Raw genomic sequence first — 20291 nt, 5'->3', positions numbered from 1 at the left:
GCGCCTGGGTGGCTCAGTCGGTTAAGTGTCTGCCTTAGGCTCAGGTCATGATCCCAGGGTACTGGGATCGAGCCCCACATTGGGCTCCCAGCTCAGTGGAAAGCCTGCTTCTCCCACTCCCTCTGCCATACTGCCCCCGCCCCCGCATATGTGCTCTCTCCCTCTAATAAATAAAATCTTTAAAAAACAATAAAATAAAAATAAACTGACAGACCTGATGGAAGAAAGCCTGACACCTCCTTTCACTGCTCCTTCCATAAACCCCTAATAAAAGTCTACCTCTCAAGGGGCTGACTTGAGTGGTAACTTGGGTTTTAAGAAGTGCAGAAAGTTTTATTTCACTCTAAAAGTCCATCTCCATCTGTTTTTCTTTTAATTACCATACTTGAAAGGGCACACTTTTAATTTGGGGGCAATCATATCTTTATTCTCAGCTTATTCACTAGTGTCAGCATTCAAGGCAGGTGAGAGAGACACCAAGTGACCCAGAAATAATACAACCAGAAATGGGAGCCAGAGAGGTGAATTTAAATCTTAATTCTAGAAGACAAGCTCTGGGGTTCAATTTTGCTTTCTGGAATATGTGAATGAAGTTTGCCTATCTAGTCCCAGAGCAGTGGCGGACCTGTATCATCTAAAGCAGAAAATATCTCCTACCTAATCCTTAGCCCGATTCTCATCATCAGGCTTAAACGGTCTACTCCCAGGTTCTCAGGATACTAACTGAGACTAGAAGGTTCTGCAAATTTTTTTTTTCAATAGGACTTCTCAGTCTTTAATGTGCCATGACAAGTTTTGATGCTCCAAGAAAGTAGGTGGTAAATATCATCAGAATAGTAACAGCCAACATCTTGGGTGTTATCACTAGTGCATTGAGTGCATTATTTCATTTAATTGTGTAACACTAGGAGGTAGGGGCTCTCAGCATTTTCATTGTACAGAAGAAGAAACTGAAGTTTAGAGCAGTTAACTTGCCATAGTTACATGGCCAATAAATAACAGATTTATGTTATTTGTAAACAATAAAGTCATGTCTTTCTGATCACAGAGTCTACTTTTTAAACATCATGCTGTAATGTTTATCTCAAATTGAATTTAACAGGAATTCTTACTGGATAGTGTCTCATAGTTCAACTGTGTCAAAAAACCCACTTCAGGAAACACTGCTCGAGGCATGTTCACCCTAAGGCCAGATTCTCTGCATTCACGTTCCAGGAACTGATTAGAACGTGGGTCCCTTTAACAAAGGAGCCAAGAACATACAGTGGAGAAAGGACAGTCTCTTTAATAAATGGTGTTGGGAAAACTGCTACAGCCACATGCAAAAGAATGAAACTATACTATTATTTATACCATACACAAAAATTAATTCAAAACAGATTAAAGACTTGGATGGAAAACCTGAAACCATGAAATTCCCAGAAGAAAACATAAGAGGTAAGCTCTTTGACATTGGTCTAAGTGCCGTCTTTGTGGATCTGACTCCAAAGGCAAGAGTAACAAAAGCAAAAATAAACAAATGGGACTACATCAAATAAAAGCTTCTTTCTTTTTTTTAAAGATTTTATTTATTTATTTGATAGAGAGACAGCGAGAGAGGGAACACAAGCAGGGGGAGTGGGAGAGGGAGAAGCAGGCTTCCCGCAGAGCAGGGAGCCCGATGCAGGGCTCAATCCCAGGACCCTGAGATCATGACCTGAGCTGAAGGCAGACACTTAAGGACTGAGCCACCCAGGCGCCCCTAAATAAAAGCTTCTGCACAGCACAGAAAACCATCATCAATTGAGAAGGCAACCTATTGAATGGGAGAAGATATTTGCAAACCACGTGTCTGATAAAATGTAAATATGCAAAATAATAGAAAACTCCTACAACTCAACAACAAAAATCCAACCCTATTTAAAAGCGGGAAGAGAATCTGAGTCGACATTCCTCCAAAGGAGATGGCCAACAGACACATGAAAATATGCTCAACATCACTAATTGTACGAGGGAAATGCAAATTGAAACCATGAGATAACACCTCACACACGTCAGAATAGCTATTTCCAAAAAGACAAGGAATAACAAGTGTAACAAGAGTTGGTGAGGATATGAAGAAAAGGGAAACTTCATACACCGTTGGGATTGTAAATTGGTGCAGTCACTACAAAAACCAGTGTGCAGATTCCTCAAAAAATTAAGATTAGAACTATTATATGAACCAGCTATTCCATTTCTGGATATTTATCTAAATAATATAAAAACACTAGTTCAAAAGATATATACACCCCTACATTCACTGTAGCATTATTTACACTAGCCAATACAAGAAAACAAACGGAGTGTCCATCAATATATGAATGAATAAAGATATGGTACATAGGTACACAGAACGGAATATTACTCAGCCACAAAAAGTAAAGTCTTGCCATTTGTGACAGCATAGATGGACCTAGAGGGTATTGTGCTAAGCAAAAAAGTCAGACAGAGAAAGGCAAACACAATATGATTTTACTCCTATGTGGAATCTGAAAGGAAGGAAGGAAGGGAGAAAGAGAGAGAGAGAAGAAGGAGGGAGGGAAAGAGGGAAGGAGGGGGGAGGGAGGGATGGATAAAATAAAACAAACTTATAAATATCGAGAACAGACTAGTGATTACTAGAGGGGAAGGGGGTCAACCATGTGTGACATGGTAACTAGACTTGTGGTGGTGATCACTTTTCATTGTATACAGATGTCAAATTATAAAGCTATACACCTGAAACTTATATAATAATAATAAAAAGAGTTTAAAAAGTGGGTCCCTTTAAATGGATTCCTACAATTACATCACCTAGATAACTGCATCTCTAATTTTATAATATATTGCATCACATATATATGTATTCCCTATATCTAATGTATTCCTTCCCCATGTTTAAAGCCAGTGGTGCAGACTCTTCAAATATATCTCCACTTCCACTGCCTCCTTCCTCCTTTCATGTTCTTGCCTCCCTCTTGTAAGGACCCTGATGATTACATTTAAGACCCACCTAAATAGTCCAGGATATCCACCCCATCTCAGGATCACATTTGCAGAGTCCCTTTTGCCATATAAGGTAAAATTCACAAGTTCCAGAAATTAAAACATAAACATAGGCCACATTCAGTCTATAGCAATTAATAATGTTGAGCATCTTTACATGAACTTAATTAGCATACTTATATTCTCTTTGGTGAAATATCTGCTTAAATCCTTTGCCCATTTTTTAATGCAAGCTGGTGCAGCCACTCTGGAAAACAGTATGGAGGTTCCTTAAAAAGTTGAAAATAGAGCTACCCTATGACCCAGCAATTGCACTACTGGGTATTTACCCCAAAGATACAAATGTAGTGATCCAAAGTGGTACATGCACCCCAATGTTTATAGCAGCAATGTCCACAATAACCAAACTATGGAAAGAGCCAAGATGTCCATCAACAGACGAATGGATTATGAAGAGGTGGTATATATACACAATGGAATATTATGCAGCCATCAAAAAAAATCTTGCCATTTGCAACGACGTGGATGGAATCGCAGGGTATTATGCTAAGCAAAATAAGTCAATCAGAGAAAGACAAGTATCATATGATCTCACTGATATGAGGAATTTGAGAAACAAGACAGAGGACCATAGGGGAAGGGAGGAAAAAATGAAACAAGATGAAATCAAAGAGGGAGACAAAGCATAAGAGACTCTTAATCTCAGGAAACAAACTGAGGGTTGCTGGAGTGGTGGGGGGTGGGAGGGATGGGGTGGCTGGGTGATGGATATTGGGGAGGGTATGTGCTATGGTGAGCGCTGTGGATTGTGTAAGACTGATGAATCACAGACCTGTACCTCTGAAACAAATAATACATTATATGTCAAAAAAAAAAAAGAAGAAGAAGAAGAGAGTAGGAAGGGAAAAATGAAGGGGGGGAAATTGGACGGGGAAACAAACCATGAGAGACCATGGACTCTGAGAAACAAACTGAGGGTTTTAGAGGGGAGGGGGGAGGGGGGATTGGTTAGCCCGGTGAGGGGTATTAAGGAGGGCACGTACTGCATGGAGCACTTGGTGTTATACACAAACAATGAATCATGGAACATTACATTAAAAACTAATGATGTCATGTATGGTGACTAACATAATAAAATAAAATTTAAAAAAAAATCCTTTGCCCATCTTTAACTATGTTATCTATTTTCTTAATCGCATTTGAAAGGTTTTTTAAAAATATACTTTGGATACAAGTGCTTTGTCAGATATGTGATTTGCAAATGTTTTCTTTCATCAGGTAGCATGTCTTTTCATCCTCTTGACATTGCCTTTGGCAGAGCAAAAGTTTTTATTTTGGTGAGGTATAATTTATCAACTTTTTTTCTCTTTTGTTGAACACGCTTTTGGTGTCATTTCTAAGAACTGTTAACCCCAAGACAAAAATTTCTCCTTTGCTTTTTCTAAAATTTTTATAGTTTTACATCTTAAATTTAGATCTATGATCGATCCATTTTGAGTTAATCTTTGCATAAGGTATGTGGTTTAGGTTGAGGTTCATTATTTTGCTCATAGATACCTAACTGATCCACCATCATTTGTTGAAAAGACTATCCTTTCTCCATGGAATTGCTTTTGCACCTTTGTCAAAGATCAAATGACCATATTAGCTCAAGTCCATTTCTGGACTTTCTAGTCCATTCCATTAATTTATGTATCCATCTCCTGGTTAATACCACAGCTCAGTATAACTTTTTAAAAACTCATAAAAATGCAGTTTTGTAGGACAATGAATCCTGTTATAAGGTTCCTGTGCTGTAGGTAATCCTTCGTCTCAAATACGCATGTTTAAATATCTCCCAACTTGTCAGTGTAAATTATGCTCAATTTTATTTAAAGACTGCTGCTACCAGACTAAAATGCACTCACCAGCATTAAAGCATTAGAAAAGTTTTTCCAGATGTTCACACATACACACGAACACATGATAAAGACTCAGAAATCACTATTTTCTTCCATCTTCTGTGTTTTTCTACTATATTTCCTACTCTCTGCTGAGCATTTCCAGCTGGGGATATCCCACAGCCCCAAAAGTCCCTCTGCATGTGAAAAATTGAGACTATGCAATACCTTCTGGTTAGTTTGCATTTACTAAAAAGATTGAATGTAACATAACAATTTAAAAAATTGGCTTAAAGTTCAATGTTTTGATATTTTGATAGCTGTCATAGACAAAAAAAAAACCACTCATATTTCATTCACAATTATATCTATGTCAAGTGAAAGAAATGCTTCACTGGCTGTATGCACAAAAATCACAAAATATATCAATCATTCACAAATTTTATTGAATTAGACTAGCAAATCTCTATCTTCCTAGATTTCAACCAGTAAATGCAAACTAACCAGAAAGTGTCATATTTTATATTTTTAGCAATTAAAAGGAACAAAGATATTTAGAAGTTTTTTAAAGTTCCAAAAAATCTGTTTGCAAGGTTTTCTGTGTTGTTTTTTTTTTTTAAGCGCAGACATAAGAATTTTTAATAGGTGGCATATTGACATTAGGTACCTAATCACAAAACAATGGAGATTTTTCCAAACACCTGTTTTCAAATTGCTCTCTTCAGAACCAAGTTTCTTACAATCAGCAGTCACTTCCTCATTGTTAGAACGTCACCTCCAATTTGAAGGGATAAATTTCTATGGTTTTATTTTTTTGAGTAGCATACTAGTAACATCTATTTGTAATCACAGAAAAGGTAAAAAAAAAATTGCAACTTATCCTTTTTTTAAAAAGAAAACTATGTAACGCTGCTCTCAAGTGCTTTGCTTCAAGATGCTCTATGGCAAGCCTGTGGGAAGAATAGTTTCATGCTTACTCCCCATTCAATACCAAGTATCACAAAGAACCCAGTTTAGTCTTGTTTTAGAGGAGTAAAGACATTCAGTGGTGTCCCAGAGCACTTTATGCAGTTCCAGTTCCAATTTCTTGACAATACTGCTGCCCTAGGAGACTGCCAAGGACTGTCGTATAGGACCCGCCATGATCTTACCTAAGAATCTTTTTTGCTGACGTGCCAGCCAAATGCAGTGGTTCCATTGTTGCTGGGTACACTTATGCTACTTTTTTTTCATAATACATTTGTCAATATATAAAGAAGTAATTGACTGTGGAGAAAATTTCTTCTCTGTTGCATTTTTCCTTTACTGGTTAATGAAAAAGTATTTGTTCTTTGTGCATTTCATTGTTGAAACAGAGAAATGTTAGTTCTTTGTACATTTCATTGTTGAAACAAAGATAAATGCACAAAGAGTGGCTAAGATCACTGTTGAGTGTTTCCCGGCCACTATTTATTACTTATTAGCTGTGTGACCTTTAGCTCTCCATGTATCAGTTTCATCATCTTTAAATGGAGATGGAGTAGTCATTTAAGTGTTGACTATTACTTTCTGGAAAATACCATAAGCCAAGATATATAAGAAACACCTTTACTTTTACTCAACTGTGTAATTTCTATAATACTTTTTCTTCAAAATTTCAGTAATGCTTTCTGTGAAGTTGAAAACTTCACAGAAGTTTTAATCTGTTGTTATGCGGTTTTCCGTGTATTATTTTAGCTGTGTTCTACCACAGCAGGAAGCAGGAGAAATATGTATTTCACTAATAGTAAGAGGCTTGTCTATTTTTGCTGTAATGTCAGAAATCTCAAGAGACTTCTAACTTTGTATCATTAAGCTTAGTAACTATAGTCTTATACACCCAAACTTTGAACACAACTGTAAAAATCAGCAAAAGTCATTTCACATTGCTGGATACTTATTTTAAAATATCATGCTTGTTCTGAAGGCTTCATATTATCATTAGCTAACATTTCAAGGCAAATTTTACACTTGTTGTGTGGTCCATCACTAACATTAATAAACATAAATCCACTTTTCAGGCTGTCTTCTTGTTAATTTTTCTCTTTTATTTCTTATTTTTTGTCAACTCTAAAGAGACTTACATTGTTTTGTCTCTTATACAACCAAGAAAGAGCTTATTTTAGGAAAGAGAGAAGGGTCCTTCTGTCCTTCCATCATATTCTCTTGAGTTTGAATTAGTAGCATTGTCTGCAATCTTTAGTTCCTTTGCAGGAAGGTTTTTAAGCCACTTGTTGGATTTTGTCAAAGTTAGTTTTGGTAAATTCAACTAATATGGTCTATAAGTCATCAGGTAAACTGCAGCCCACTCCACACCTGGCTCTCTGAGCTGGGAACCCCACTGTCCTCTCAGGAGATCCTGGGCATTTGGATCAGTGATGTCACCGCTGTCCGTCCAAACACATAACTAATATTGAATAAATATTTGTTTAATTGATTTGAATTAATTTGTTGGTATAATTTATATAAAAGGAAATCTTAGTCCTTCTTTCAAGCTGATTTAAAGATAAACCACTAGATATTTTAAGAGACTTAACCTAAACCAACTTAATATTATTAATACTTTTTGGTAGGAAGAACTAATCATTACACTGGTGAGCTTTCAAACATCAGTCACAGGAGGTGGCATGTACATGGTAGATTTTATGAGTCCAGGGTCCTGAGTTCAAAGTATTACAGGATCCCAATGAGTGACTTCACCTCTCTGGATCTCAACTTCTCATCGGTAACAGGAGACGGTTGGGCTAAATGATCTTCCAGGTCTTTCTAATCTAACATTAACAATTCAATTCCTATCCTGCTGGTCTTATAGAATTCAATAGTTTCCTTGTTTGGGGCATTTTGTAAAGAAGCCTGAGCTCATGGTAAATTCATAAATAGATGCTATTCACCTTAACTCCTATTTTCTGTAAAATGTTTTCTTCTTTCTGCTTCTCTAAACTTCAAATATCAAATTAATAATGTGTCACTATGAGCTCTACAAAAGGAAATAAAACAATAACCTAAAACAAATAATGCCCACGCCTGCCGTGACACATGCTCGACCCTCCGGAGGAAGTCTAGAAAATTCATCAACTAATTACATGTACTTTCATTCAAAATAAGACAACAAGCAAGGTGACACCAGAACCACTTGTCTGCAACTGCCCCACTTTTTCCGGTGACAAGATCAATCCACTCGGGTAATGTACCAACCACAATTCACCCTGCTTAAAATGTGTCCTTTGTTTCAAAATGACATTTCATCCTCTCTGTTGGATGTAATAAAACCTGGTCATTTCATGTGCATCGATGTGTTTATGTTAAAGAGGGATATCCATGAACAGTGTTCTTCTTTTTGGCTTTCTTTTCCAGAAGATAATATAACAATATGGAAAGACAGTAGGAGCACCTGAGTGGCTCAGTCGGTTAAGCATCTGCCTTCGGCTCAGGTCATGGTCCCAAGGTCCTGGTATCGAGCCCCACATCAGGCTCCCTGCTCAGCGGGGAGCCTGCTTCTCCCTCACCCTCTGCCCCTCCCCCTGCTTGTGCTCTCTCTCTCTTTCCCTCTGAAATAAATAAATAAAATCACATAACGTAATAAAAAAAAAAAAAGACAGTGACCTATCATCCTTTCTTGAGCATTGTTGGGTGCTTTTTAAATACGTTGAAATTTTAGATGAAAATTTTTCTTATGGACCTTTTTTTTCTTCTTAGATGAAATTGTTAGTCATGATTCATTAGGATAACCAAGACATAAAACTTTCAGTTGATTTTTTCAAATCTGTTTTCCAAAATACAATAAACTTTTGGATCCACTTAGAGCTTTTAAAATTCTCAACAATGTCGCTTGACTCTAAAAGATGTACATTTCCACATACTGGGCAAGTTAACGTTCATGACAGTAGCCTTTGCAGTCTCCCCACAGACCAAAGAGAGGTTAACTTCCTTTCTGTCGAAAATTCTACAGGAGGGGCGCCTGGGTGGCTCAGAGGGTTAAGTGTCTGCCTTCAGCTCAGGTCATGCTCCCAGGGTCCTGGGATCGAGCCCCGCATTGGGCTCCTGGTTCAATGGGGAGCTTGCTTCTCCCTCTGCCTCTGCCTCTCTCCCTGCTCATGCTCTCTCTCTCTCTCTCTCTCTCTCTCTCTCTCTCTCTCTATCTCTGTGTCTCAAATGAATAAATAAAATTAAAAAAAAAAAAGAAAATTCTACAGGAAACAGAATAACTGTATGCTTCAGAGGGAGGGAGAAAAACACCAGAAGATTGCTGGTAGCTTCTGCCTCTGTGCCTGTTTTTAAACCTCATAAGGGAAGGGCCCATAATACACAGGATTGGTGTCAGCAGCTATATAGTATCGAATTTGATTGATCCTCTATCATTGATCTGTTTATACAAGGATGGAATCTACAGAAGAAAGATCCTTCTTCAAGCTTTTGAAATTATAACCGGAAAAGTATTGAAATGAATAAAATAAAATATTTCTCAACTGCCATACCATGTGCTGAAGAACAAGTCAGCTGCCATGATATTGTTCAGACTATCTGTATCCTAGCAACCATCCACCCACAAAAAGAACCACCTCATGAATGAAACCCAGGTACCCACACAAAGCTGATCTATAGCCCCTGATAGGCTGTTCTGAATGGAGGGAAGACGAGAGTGCTTTCCTCTGAGAGGCCTTTTTCTATCCTGTCACTGAGAGGGGGCTTGCAAATAAATCAATGTAAACCATGAGTCACTGTCACAGGGGTCTGCTGGCTCTCAAATGCCTTCACACTCACACAAATTCCAGCGTACTCAGTATCCTGGGAAATACTTGGGAAACCCAGACACTGAGAGACATTAGCATGGTTAGCCAGGCTTGGGAGACTCAGAAAATCAAGGTCATAAAGTAAAAACAGACGTGCACACCAGTTCAGACTCCAGGCTTAGAAGGAAGGTCAAGAGGTGATGAGAGCAAAAGTTTCTGCCTAGTACTCGGCTAAAACAACTGAAGTTTCCATACATTCCAGCATCAAAGTGAGATAGGAAAACCAAAGCACTCCATAAAAATCTGCTTTTTGCTCCTTTTCCTGCTTCTATTCTTGCTAGGACCTGTACCCCCACTCTACACATGCCTCATAGCACAAATAATGTATGTCTTCCTTGTAAGGGACAAGGAGTTAATGATTTCTTTAGAGTCTTCCAGCACAACAGATAACATCTAAGGAAGGACTGGGCAAGAATGACTGGGTGAGGCCATCCTGTGCATATTCCAGACCACCAGGGTTAGACATCTAGACGCCGAGACCCCCAGGCTCCAAGTGACTTATGGAAGACACCTGAGCTCTTGTCCTTGATCTGACTAGCTCCTGGATGCCTGGGAGGACACATACACCAGACCACAATCCTCAGTAAAAACCCCAGACCCCAAGCAAAGATGAGACTCTCTCTTCTTTTCCTTTCTGAATCTCCCAGCCTCTGTCTGTACCTGCATTCTCTCTATATCTTCAATAAACTCAGCTCTCATTCCCTCCTAGCTCGTGTTTGATTTCTGTCTTGCATATACCCAAGGACCCTCTTGGCTGATCCTGTGGGACCCCCTCTGGGTTCTTGGATCCAGCCTGCCTACATCAAAAGAAGGCAATCAAAAAATACATGGAACAAATAAAAATAAAAACACAATGGTCCAAAATCTTTGGGATGAAGGAGCACCTGGGTGGCTCAGTTGGTTAAGTGTCTCACTCGATTTAGGTTCAGGTCATGATCTCAGGGCTGTGAGATGGAGCCCCACATCCAGCTCTGTACTCAACAGGGAGTTGAGTACATAATCTCTTCTGCTTGAGATTCTCTCTCTCACTCTCCTTCTGCCCCTCCCCCCGCTCATGCACGCTCATGTGCACTCCCTCCCTCTCTTTCAAAATAAATAAATACATCTTTTTAAAAAATCTTTGGGGGGCGCCTGGGTGGCTCAGTCGTTAAGCGTCTGCCTTAGGCTCAGGTCGTGATCCCAGGGTCCTGGGATTGAGCCCCGCATCAGGCTCCGTGCTCGGGGGGGAAGCCTGCTTCTCCCTCTCCCACTCCCCCTGCTTGTGTTCCTTCTCTTGCTGTCTCTCTCTCTCTGTCAAATAAATAAATAAAATCTTAAAAAAAAAATCTTTGGAATGCAGCTAAAGCTGGTCCAAGAGGGAAGATTATAGCAATACAGGCCTACCTCAGGAAGCAAGAAAAATTTCAAACAACCTAACCTTACACCTAAAGGAGCTAGAAAAAGAACAAAAACAAAACCCAAAACCAGGAAGAAGGAAATAATAAATATTAGAACAAAAATAAACAAAAAAGACCTAAAAGAAAACAATAGAACTAATCAATGAAACCAGGAGATAGTTCTTTGAAAAGATCAACAAAATTGATAAGCCTCTAGCCAGACTCATTAAAAAAAAAGGAGAGAGAGAGAGAGAGGGAGACGATTCAAACAAAATCAGAAATGAAAGAGGAGAAATAACAACCAACACCACAGAAAGACAGAAGTTATAAGAGAATATTAAGAAAAATTATATGCCAAAATATTGGACAACCTAGAAAAAATCAATAAATTACTAGAAACATATAACCCCCAAAACTAAATCAGGAAGAAATGGAAAATATGAATGGACTGATTATCAGCAATGAAATTGAAGCAGTAATTAAAAAACTCCCAACAAACAAAAGTCCAGAACCAGATGGCTTCTCAGGTGAATTTAACCAAACATTTAAAGAGTTATACCTATTCTTCTCAAAATATTCCAAAAAATAGAAAAGGAAGGAGAGCTTCCAAATTCAATCTATGAGGCCAGCATTACCTTAACCTATAACCAAAAACAGATAAAGACACCACCAAAAAAAAGAGAGAGAGAGAGAGAGAAAGAACTACAGGCCAATATCTCTGATGAACATAGATGAAAAAATACTCAACAAAGTATTAACAAACTGAATCTAACAATACATTAAAAAAATCATTCACCATATTTAAGTAACATTTATTCCTGGGCTGCAAGGGTGGTTTGACATTTGCACATCAGTCAATGTGATATATCATATCAACAAGAGAAAGGATAAAAACCGTATGATCATTTCAGTAGATGCAGGAAAAGCATTTGACAAAGTACAACATCCATTCATGATAAAAACCCTCAACAAAGTAGATTTAAAGGAAATATAGCTCAACATAATAATGGCCATATATGAAAAACCCACAGCTAACATCATACTCAATGATGAAAAACTGAGGGCTTTTTCTCCTAAGATCAGGAACAAGACAAGGATGTCCACTCCTACCATTTTTATTCAACAGAGTACTGAAAATCACAGCAATCAGACAAAAAAATAAATAAAAGTCATCCAGATTGGTAAGGAAGAAGTAATACTTTCACTATTTGCTGATGACATGATACTCTATACAGAAAACCTTAAAGACTCCACCAAAAACGTCCTAGAACTGATAAGTGAATTCAATGGTCACAAGATATAAAATCAATATACAGAAATCCATTGCATTTCTATACACTAATAATGAAGCAGCAGAAAGGGAAATTAAGAAAACAATCATACCAGAAAGAATAAAATACCTAGGAATAAACTTAATGAAAGAGGTAACAGACATGTCCCGTGAAAACTATAGAACATTGATGAAAGAAATTAAAAATGACACAAATGGAAAGATGGCCATGCTCATGGATAGGAAGAACAAATATTGTTAAAACCCAAAGCAATCTACAGATTTAATGAAATCCCTATCAAAATACCAACAGCATTTTTCACAGAACTAGAATAATCCTAACATTTGTATGGAACCACAGCAGACCCCAAATAGCCAAAGCAATCTTGAAAAAGAACAACAAAACTGGAGGTATCACAATCCCAGATTTCAAGATATACTACAAAACTCTAGTAATGAAAACAGTGTGGTACTGGCACGAAAGCAGACATATGGATCAACAGAACAGAATAGAGAGCCCAGAAATAAACCCATGATTATATGGTCAACAGTCTTCAACAAAAGAGACAAGAACATGCAATGGGGAAAAAAAAAAACAGTCTCTTCAACAAATGGTGCTGGGGAAACTGGACAGCTACATACAAAATAATGAAATTGGGCCACTTTTTTACACCATCAACAAAAATAAACTCAAAATGGATCAAAGACCTAAATGTGACACCTGAAACCATAAAAACCCTAGAAAAGAGCACAGGCAGTAATTTCTCTGACATCGGACATAGAAACATTTTTTTTTACATATGTCTCCTGGGGCAAGGGAAACAAAAGCAAAAATAAATCATTGGGACTACATCAAAAAAAAAAAAAAGCTTCTGCATGGCAAAGAAACAATCAACAAAACAAAAAGACAGCCTACTGAATGGGTAAAGATATTTGCAAATGACATATCCAATAAGGGGATAGTATCCAAAATACATAAAGAACTTACATAACTCAACACTAAAAAAAACCCCACAAATAATCCAAATAAAAATGGGCAGAAGACATGAACAGACATTTCTCCAAAGAAGACATCCAGATGGCCAACAGACACACGAAAAGATGTGCAATATCACTCATCATCAGGGAAATGCAAATCAAAACCACAAGGAAATATCACCTTACACCTGTCCAAATGGCTAAAACTAGAAACACAAGAAACAACAAGTGTTGGCAAGGATGTGGAAAAAAAGGAACCCTCATGCATCATTGGTGGGAATGCAAACTGGTGCAGCCACTGTGGAAAACAGTATGGAGGTTCCTCAAAGGGTTAAAAAGAGAACTACCCTATGATCCAGTAATTCCACTACTGGGTATTTACCCAAAGAATACGAAAACACTAATTCAAAGGGATACATGAACCACTATGTTTACTGCAACATTATTTATAATAGCCAAATTAGGAAGCAACCCGTGTTCATTGACAGATGAATGGATAAAGAAGGGGTGTGTGTATGCACACACACACACACACACACACACACAATATATATATACATTCTATGGAATATTACTCAGCCACGTAAAAGAATGAAATCTTACCATTTGCAACAACAGGGATGGATCTACACAGTATAGTCCTAAGTGAAATAAGTCAGTCAGAGAAAGACAAATATTATATGAATTCAAGACAAATAAACAAAGAAAAATAGAGATGAAAAAACAGACTCTTAACTACAGAGAACAAACCGATGGCTACCAGAGGGGAGGCAAGCGGGGGGATGGGTGAAGTAGGTGATGGGGATTAAGGAGTGTACTCATCATGATGAGCACTGGGTGATGTATGGAATTGTTGAATCACTATATTGTAGACCTAAAACTGATATAACACTGTATGTTAACTATACTGGAAATATAAATAAAAATAAATAAATAAAATGTTCTGCATAGGTCATTTGAAATAGATTAAGAAGGCCTTAATAGATTTCCTTAATAGATTAAGGAAAGAGGGCTAGGTACAGATAACACAACCCAGGGAGAAAGGGGGGCCAGCTACCGCAGTGGAAGGCTAATGCCAAGAAAGAGAGATGGCTGGTAAGACTTTGCCAGAGAACAATCGCTTACTTTTTAAGAATAAGAATGAAAAATATTTCAAGTGTCTGATGTGCTGGATCAGGATGTGGCTAGAAGTTTTTGCCCAAAGCCTTCAGTTAGAATCTGTACCCTCATGGTTCATATATGAGAAATATAACAGGGTGGTGTCCAGTGTGAGGTGATGAACTGTGGGAAAGGGACAGCACATGAGGGAAGGGAGGCACAGAGTAGATCAGTAATTCAGTGCAAGGACTGGGGGGAAACAGAGCCTTCCATATCACATCACTGTCCCCATGCCCAGGAACCCTCCAAGATAAAGGAGGGAGACACTGGGTTCCCCCTGAACCCAGGATGGAAGCCCAGGACATTTTTATTTCTTCTCTTATACACTCTGAGAACAGTCATTCACTATGAATCAGTCTCCTTTACTTGAAAAAAAAAAATTACCAATCCTTTTGTTTATCTCTTCATACTCAGGTGAACAGAGAGAAGCTAAAGCATTTGTTCCATCATTTTATGACTTCTCTAGAACAGTCTCTCCCAAGTAGGATGTGTACTACTTAGAGTCTGTATGAAGATTCACTATTGTGTGGAAAGGAAATATGGGAAGTATTATGTTGTGTAATGTTCATCATTGTAGTATCGATAACATGTAAGGAACTGACAAAAAAACACATCCTGAGAGCATGTGCCCACATTTTGTTTGCTTGATGGGATGGAGTTTGGAGACTACTGATGTTAAAAAAAAAAAAAAAAAAAAAAGAGGGGCGCCTGGGTGGCTCAGTTGTTAAGCGTCTGCCTTCCGCTCAGGTCATGATCCCAGGGTCCTGGGATGGAGCCCCGCATCAGGCTCCCTGCTCAGCGGGGAGTCTGCTTCTCCCTCTCCCTCTGCCTGCCGCTCCCCCTGCTTGTGCTCTCTCCCCTGCCCCCCCCCCGTCAAATAAATAAATAAAATCTTTTAAAAAGAAAACAACCATTCATACTAAACAAGAAATTATCTCAAATGGATTTTCATGAAGGCAAATTTGTAGATGGTAAAGCAAGATTCTGAATTTATATGAGCCAAATTACTAGTCCATTTACTTTTAATGGGAAACAACTAGCTGTTCTCTTCTGAACAAAAGAAAAGAATTCCCACCTTCCACTTCTAAATTGAATGTCAAATATTTGGACAACCCCAACTTGTTCAAAAATGTAAATTCATTTAAAGAATTATTTTATTATTTTTATATGACCTCAACCGCTTTAAAAATCTTAGAGAAACTGGTTCCAAATATAAGGAAAAAATACGCAAGAAATTTAAATAATCATTTTCAAGTGGCTTGGTTTTGTTATCGTTATTAAAATAAAATTATTACTGGTAAGAAATCTAGCAGTTTTAATTTGTGCTTAGTGCAATTTTTTATCAGTTGATATCACAGAAAGGCAAACATTGGAATTGCAGGTCTGCATGAACACTGACTCAAGTCAGTTTAATATGTTTTTGTATTTTTAATAAACATTTCTTCTGATTACAAAAATACAAGTTATAGATGCTGAAATTATTTTGACTACATTTTTTAATGTGGTAAAAACTATCCTCAATTTTTTCAATGTGGCATTTTTCTGTGTGTAAAAAAAAAATTAAATTATTGTAGAAGAAACCAAGCCACATTTAGAAAACACTACTACTATTACCATCAATAAAAATGTTAACAACAATAAAAATATTAATAGCAGTTAAGACTTACTGAGAGCTAATTATATGCCAGGCTTTGTTTTATGCACTTCTTATGTATTAATTTAGTGGTCTTGAACCGAGGCTGCCCATTATGCCTGTTAGAATTGCCAAAGGAGAATAACAAAGAAAATGATGCCTGGATCTCACCCCCAGAAGAGACTCTGACCCAGATGGACCAGGGTGGTAACCTAGACATTGGTGATTGTAATGTGTGGCCAGCACTGAAAACAAATACATTTACATAATCCTGACAACAACAATCCTGAGGGGGTAATTATCTCTGTTTTGCACTAAGGAAAATGAGACAGGATTCACAAGCAGCAGAACTAGCATTTGATCCCAGGTCTGTCTCCAAAACGTAAGCTTTTTACCGCTAAGCTCGACAACCCCTCAAAGACCACAAACCACTGTGTACTTGAAGGGGTGGTTTCACTCCCATGGTATGCATAAAAGATCATTTCTATAATTTCTTTGCAGTTAGATTTAAAAAAAAAAAAAACTTTTGCATAACCTTGGCTGAAAAAACAAACAAGATTCTGATCCTGGAATTACTCTGCTTTGCACATGAATGGGAGGCTGACCAAGCCCCAGTCAGTGCTGAAATCAGGAATTTCACTGTACTAAGAGTGATCTCCCTGGTTGGCTAACTTAGTGCCCCAGGATCCCTCCTGCAGGCAGCTGTCTCAGGGTTGGCTTGTACTTCTTCCTCACCCTTTATTTACTAAGAAAGCTCAAATAAATAATTCAGGTACACATGGCAAACAGGAAAAGTTCCTTTTTTCAGCTGATTTTTCTCCTCCAGGGCAAATAGGCTAGAAAGTTCAGAAGCCCCTTGCCAAGCAGTTTTCCTTATTGCGCTCCCCTCACCTACTCTAGCTCAAATAGAGGCTAATAAAATACTCAGGAAATTAAAAAAAAAAAAAAGGGAACGGTGGTGGGGGTGGTGGGAAATGAGAAGAAAACCCAGTTCTGTGTTATCAAGTGGTTTATCTGGCTAGCAGTCACGTGAATGACAACCTTGCGTAAAGTAACCTGAATCTTGTCCAACCACGAAGCATTCTTCCTGCTGGCCAGAGGTGGTCTGGTTCAATGCCAAGGGCAAGTAAAAAGGCGAGTAGAATTTAATTGGGAGAAAAATAGATGATAGCACTCTACCTATTTAGAGAGGAGAAATACTATCCTCTGAAACGCAGGGGGCCCAGGGTGTGACCCAGGCAGTTATCAGCTAACACGAGATGTGGAGTGTAAAGTAGGGGGTTTAAACCCGTGACTTGCAAGGAACGAGGGAGCAGGGGCAGAGTCACAAAGTGGCATCCAGACATTCTACACTCTGTGGGGTCTGTGCCATGTCACTGTTCAAATAAGGCATTGCCTAGTATGATCTGATCAAAGGGTTTTAGCCAAGACGTGGAGGAGCCAAGGGGATATTTATTGAGCACCATCTGCAAGCCTCTATGCTAGGTGCATTTTATGTGTTATTTCATGTGATCCCCACAACAATGCTGAAATGGGGGTCTTATTATTTTCCAGCAATATTCCAGTATTATTCAAGTATTAAATAGGTAGAATGGATTTGAAAGGTGTGTTTGCTTCTAAAACCTTCCACTCCGTGACACAGTCCCGCTTCACTTACCGTCTCTAGCCTGGGCTTCAGGTTTATTTGGTGCAACCAGTCTTAGTGAAGGCACCTCCGAGCCACCAGCAGGGGCAGTAAGAAGCACAAGGTGGAGGCTCCTTTGCAAGCAGGAATCGGTTTGTTCCCTGAGACTCTAAAGCTATGTGTAGCAGTTCACTTCTGTAATTTTTTTTTTCTCTCTCAGGTTCTGCTTCTTGACTGGCTCCTACCATCTCCCCTCACATCCCATGCAGATGGCAGAGCCTGTCTCTGGTCATTTGCCAACTACTCTCAGAAAATTCTCCCACCCCAGAGAGGCTCCAGTCCATTTAACATAACTGTCCAAAAGCTTTTACTTCTGCTCCAACAGCTGAGTAACAGGTTCGTGGGGTCATTTTGTCTTTTGTCACCCCCTTTTCATAGTTATTCTCTAAGATGATGTGATTAGCAGGTCAGGGAGAGACTTATTCATTTAGGAAGAATTTATAGAGTACATTTTATGAAAGCAGAAATGTTCTAGGTGCCAGAGACATAGAGGTCACTAGAATTCTGTCCTTCCTTCCAGTACCCTAGGGTTCTGCTCACTTGTTACAATGAGAACTGCCTGGAGACAGAGTCCTGAGATTCTGAGCAAGAGCACCTGATGTCCTCATCCGGGACTTCCTTCATGGAAGAGCCAGGGCAGGAGCCCAAAGTCAGCAGTTTGACTCAGAATTGTTCCCTCTATTCCCCTGGTTTTGTGCTGTCTTCCAGAGGTTTCTCTTCTGGAAACTTTACTGTGTTTCCCTCCCTCTACCTCTTTTTGGGAGCCATACCCCTTTTCAGAAGGTCAGGATGACAGAAAAGGTATGTCAGGGGAGTTTATGCCCTCTAATGAGTAGAAATGGCTGTCTTGTTTGAGCAACAGGTTGGAGACCCACCCAAGGAGTAAACAAACCAAATCAACAGTAAGAGAGGGAGAGGGAGAGAAAAAGGAAGATGGAGAGAGGAGGAGAGGGGGAGGGTAGAGAAGGGAAGAAGTGAAGGGGGAAGAGGAGGCGGGAGGGGGGAGAGAGAGAGAGAGAGGTTTTTCAGGTGAAGTCCCTAAGCAAGATGATTCTTTGCATGTGGTAAAAGTCCCATTTCTCCTTGATGAAAAATCCATTTAATATGGGAGGGGTGTGGCATACTGTCATTTCTTAGCAGTGCTCAAAGTTTCAATGCACCTGTTACTCAAAAACTGAAGTTGCCCTCAGAGCTCCAGAAACAGCAGGAGAGGGGAGAACTTAGCTTTCAAAATGATAGGATCACATTTATTCCCTATTCCCTTCCCATTGTCCTCTAGTGTTTTAGCAACTTCTGAGTTCTTATACAAAGTTATCAGAAAGGATTTTTTTCTTTATGGCTTATATAGAAACAGTTTCCCAAAAAACTCCTGTTTCCCCAGCTTCCAACATAAAGCTGACCAGCTAAGTGAGTAGTTACTCCTGTCCGAGTAAAGACAGAAGTTTGCATGAAAAGAAATGTTCAGTTACTTATACGTGAGACATATTCACTCACACACGCAAGAACAGTTTGAGAGCTGTGAATTTTTATAGTCGGTAGCAGACTGCCTCTAACAGCCAGGAAGAAAATATACATTCATTAGAAAACAAAAATTACACAAATGTACCCACCCAAAGGCAAATCAGAAAAAAAGTGCCCAAGTATACAAAACGGAATGAACAGGTATATGAAGGCAGTTTCTGGGAGGATGTGAATTCCTTTTAATGAGATTACTTACCCACACAAGTAGAATTCCCCTTTCCTGGGGGAGAGCCTCCAGGACAGTTCCATCGTTCCATGACTGAGAGACTAGCAAAACTACATTTAAAAACTACCGGCAACAGAATGATTAGGAAGAGCAGCATAATCTTGATGGGCTTGAGCTTTCAACAGAAAATTACTTGACGTTGCTTGAGCATAGCGGGGGCAGAGTGGTTACGTCGGACGGACCCCAAGCGTGTCCCCCTGGGTTGGCCTGAAGCCCTGGGGCATCTTTCACTCTGCTCTTTTGCTGTAGTCCTCCAGCTTGTCCGTCGTCCTTCAACTCAAGACAGTGGCCTGCAGCCAGAAAGGGACCCTCGGGAAAGATTTCTTTATCGAAGTTCTTGGGAAGTCAGTAAGAAATACCTGACACCCATATGATAAATTTCGCAGTTTCACGGCCACTGACTTGTAGAGGTCTGCCGCTGACTTTTGCGGCGACAGGCAGAGACAGTGTAGGCCACTGTTAGAGGGGGGGAAAAGATGGATGGAAAGTTCCGACCGCGACCCTTGATGAGGCTGAAAGAAGAAATACAGAGATAGGATTCCTCCCCAGAGTTTCTCTTTTTGAAAAGTAGAATGACTCCCTTTCCTTTTCAAAGCCCTTTTGGCTCCACCTCCTCTCTCCTTTAGTGACACTTGAGAGAGCCTCTGTTTGCAAATGTGAGTGTGGTCAATTGCTCACTGCAGGAAAGCGGGGACGGCTGCCAGGGAGGAGATAAGTGGCGACTCACCATAAATATTCCAAGCAGAACCAG

The 20291-nt window shown here is 39.2% G+C and overlaps 1 protein-coding gene across 1 annotated transcript in view; it reads right to left on the bottom strand.

The window, feature by feature from the left end:
- EGF (epidermal growth factor) overlaps positions 1–20083 on the bottom strand; it is a 95597-nt gene extending 75514 nt beyond the window's left edge. The window contains 1 exon segment of the mRNA XM_025873628.2: positions 19511–20083. Within this exon segment, the coding sequence (XP_025729413.1) occupies positions 19511–19637 (127 nt within the window). The 5' untranslated portion in view covers positions 19638–20083.
- Between the last annotated feature and the right edge of the window lie 208 nt (positions 20084–20291).

This window comes from Callorhinus ursinus, unplaced genomic scaffold, assembly GCF_003265705.2.
Source record: "Callorhinus ursinus isolate GAN/ISIS: 27379988/994484 unplaced genomic scaffold, GSC_fseal_2.0 scaffold4, whole genome shotgun sequence".
Taxonomy (NCBI): domain Eukaryota; kingdom Metazoa; phylum Chordata; class Mammalia; order Carnivora; family Otariidae; genus Callorhinus; species Callorhinus ursinus.
Note: the sequence above shows the minus strand (reverse complement) of the source record. Positions and strands in the feature narration are given on the sequence as shown.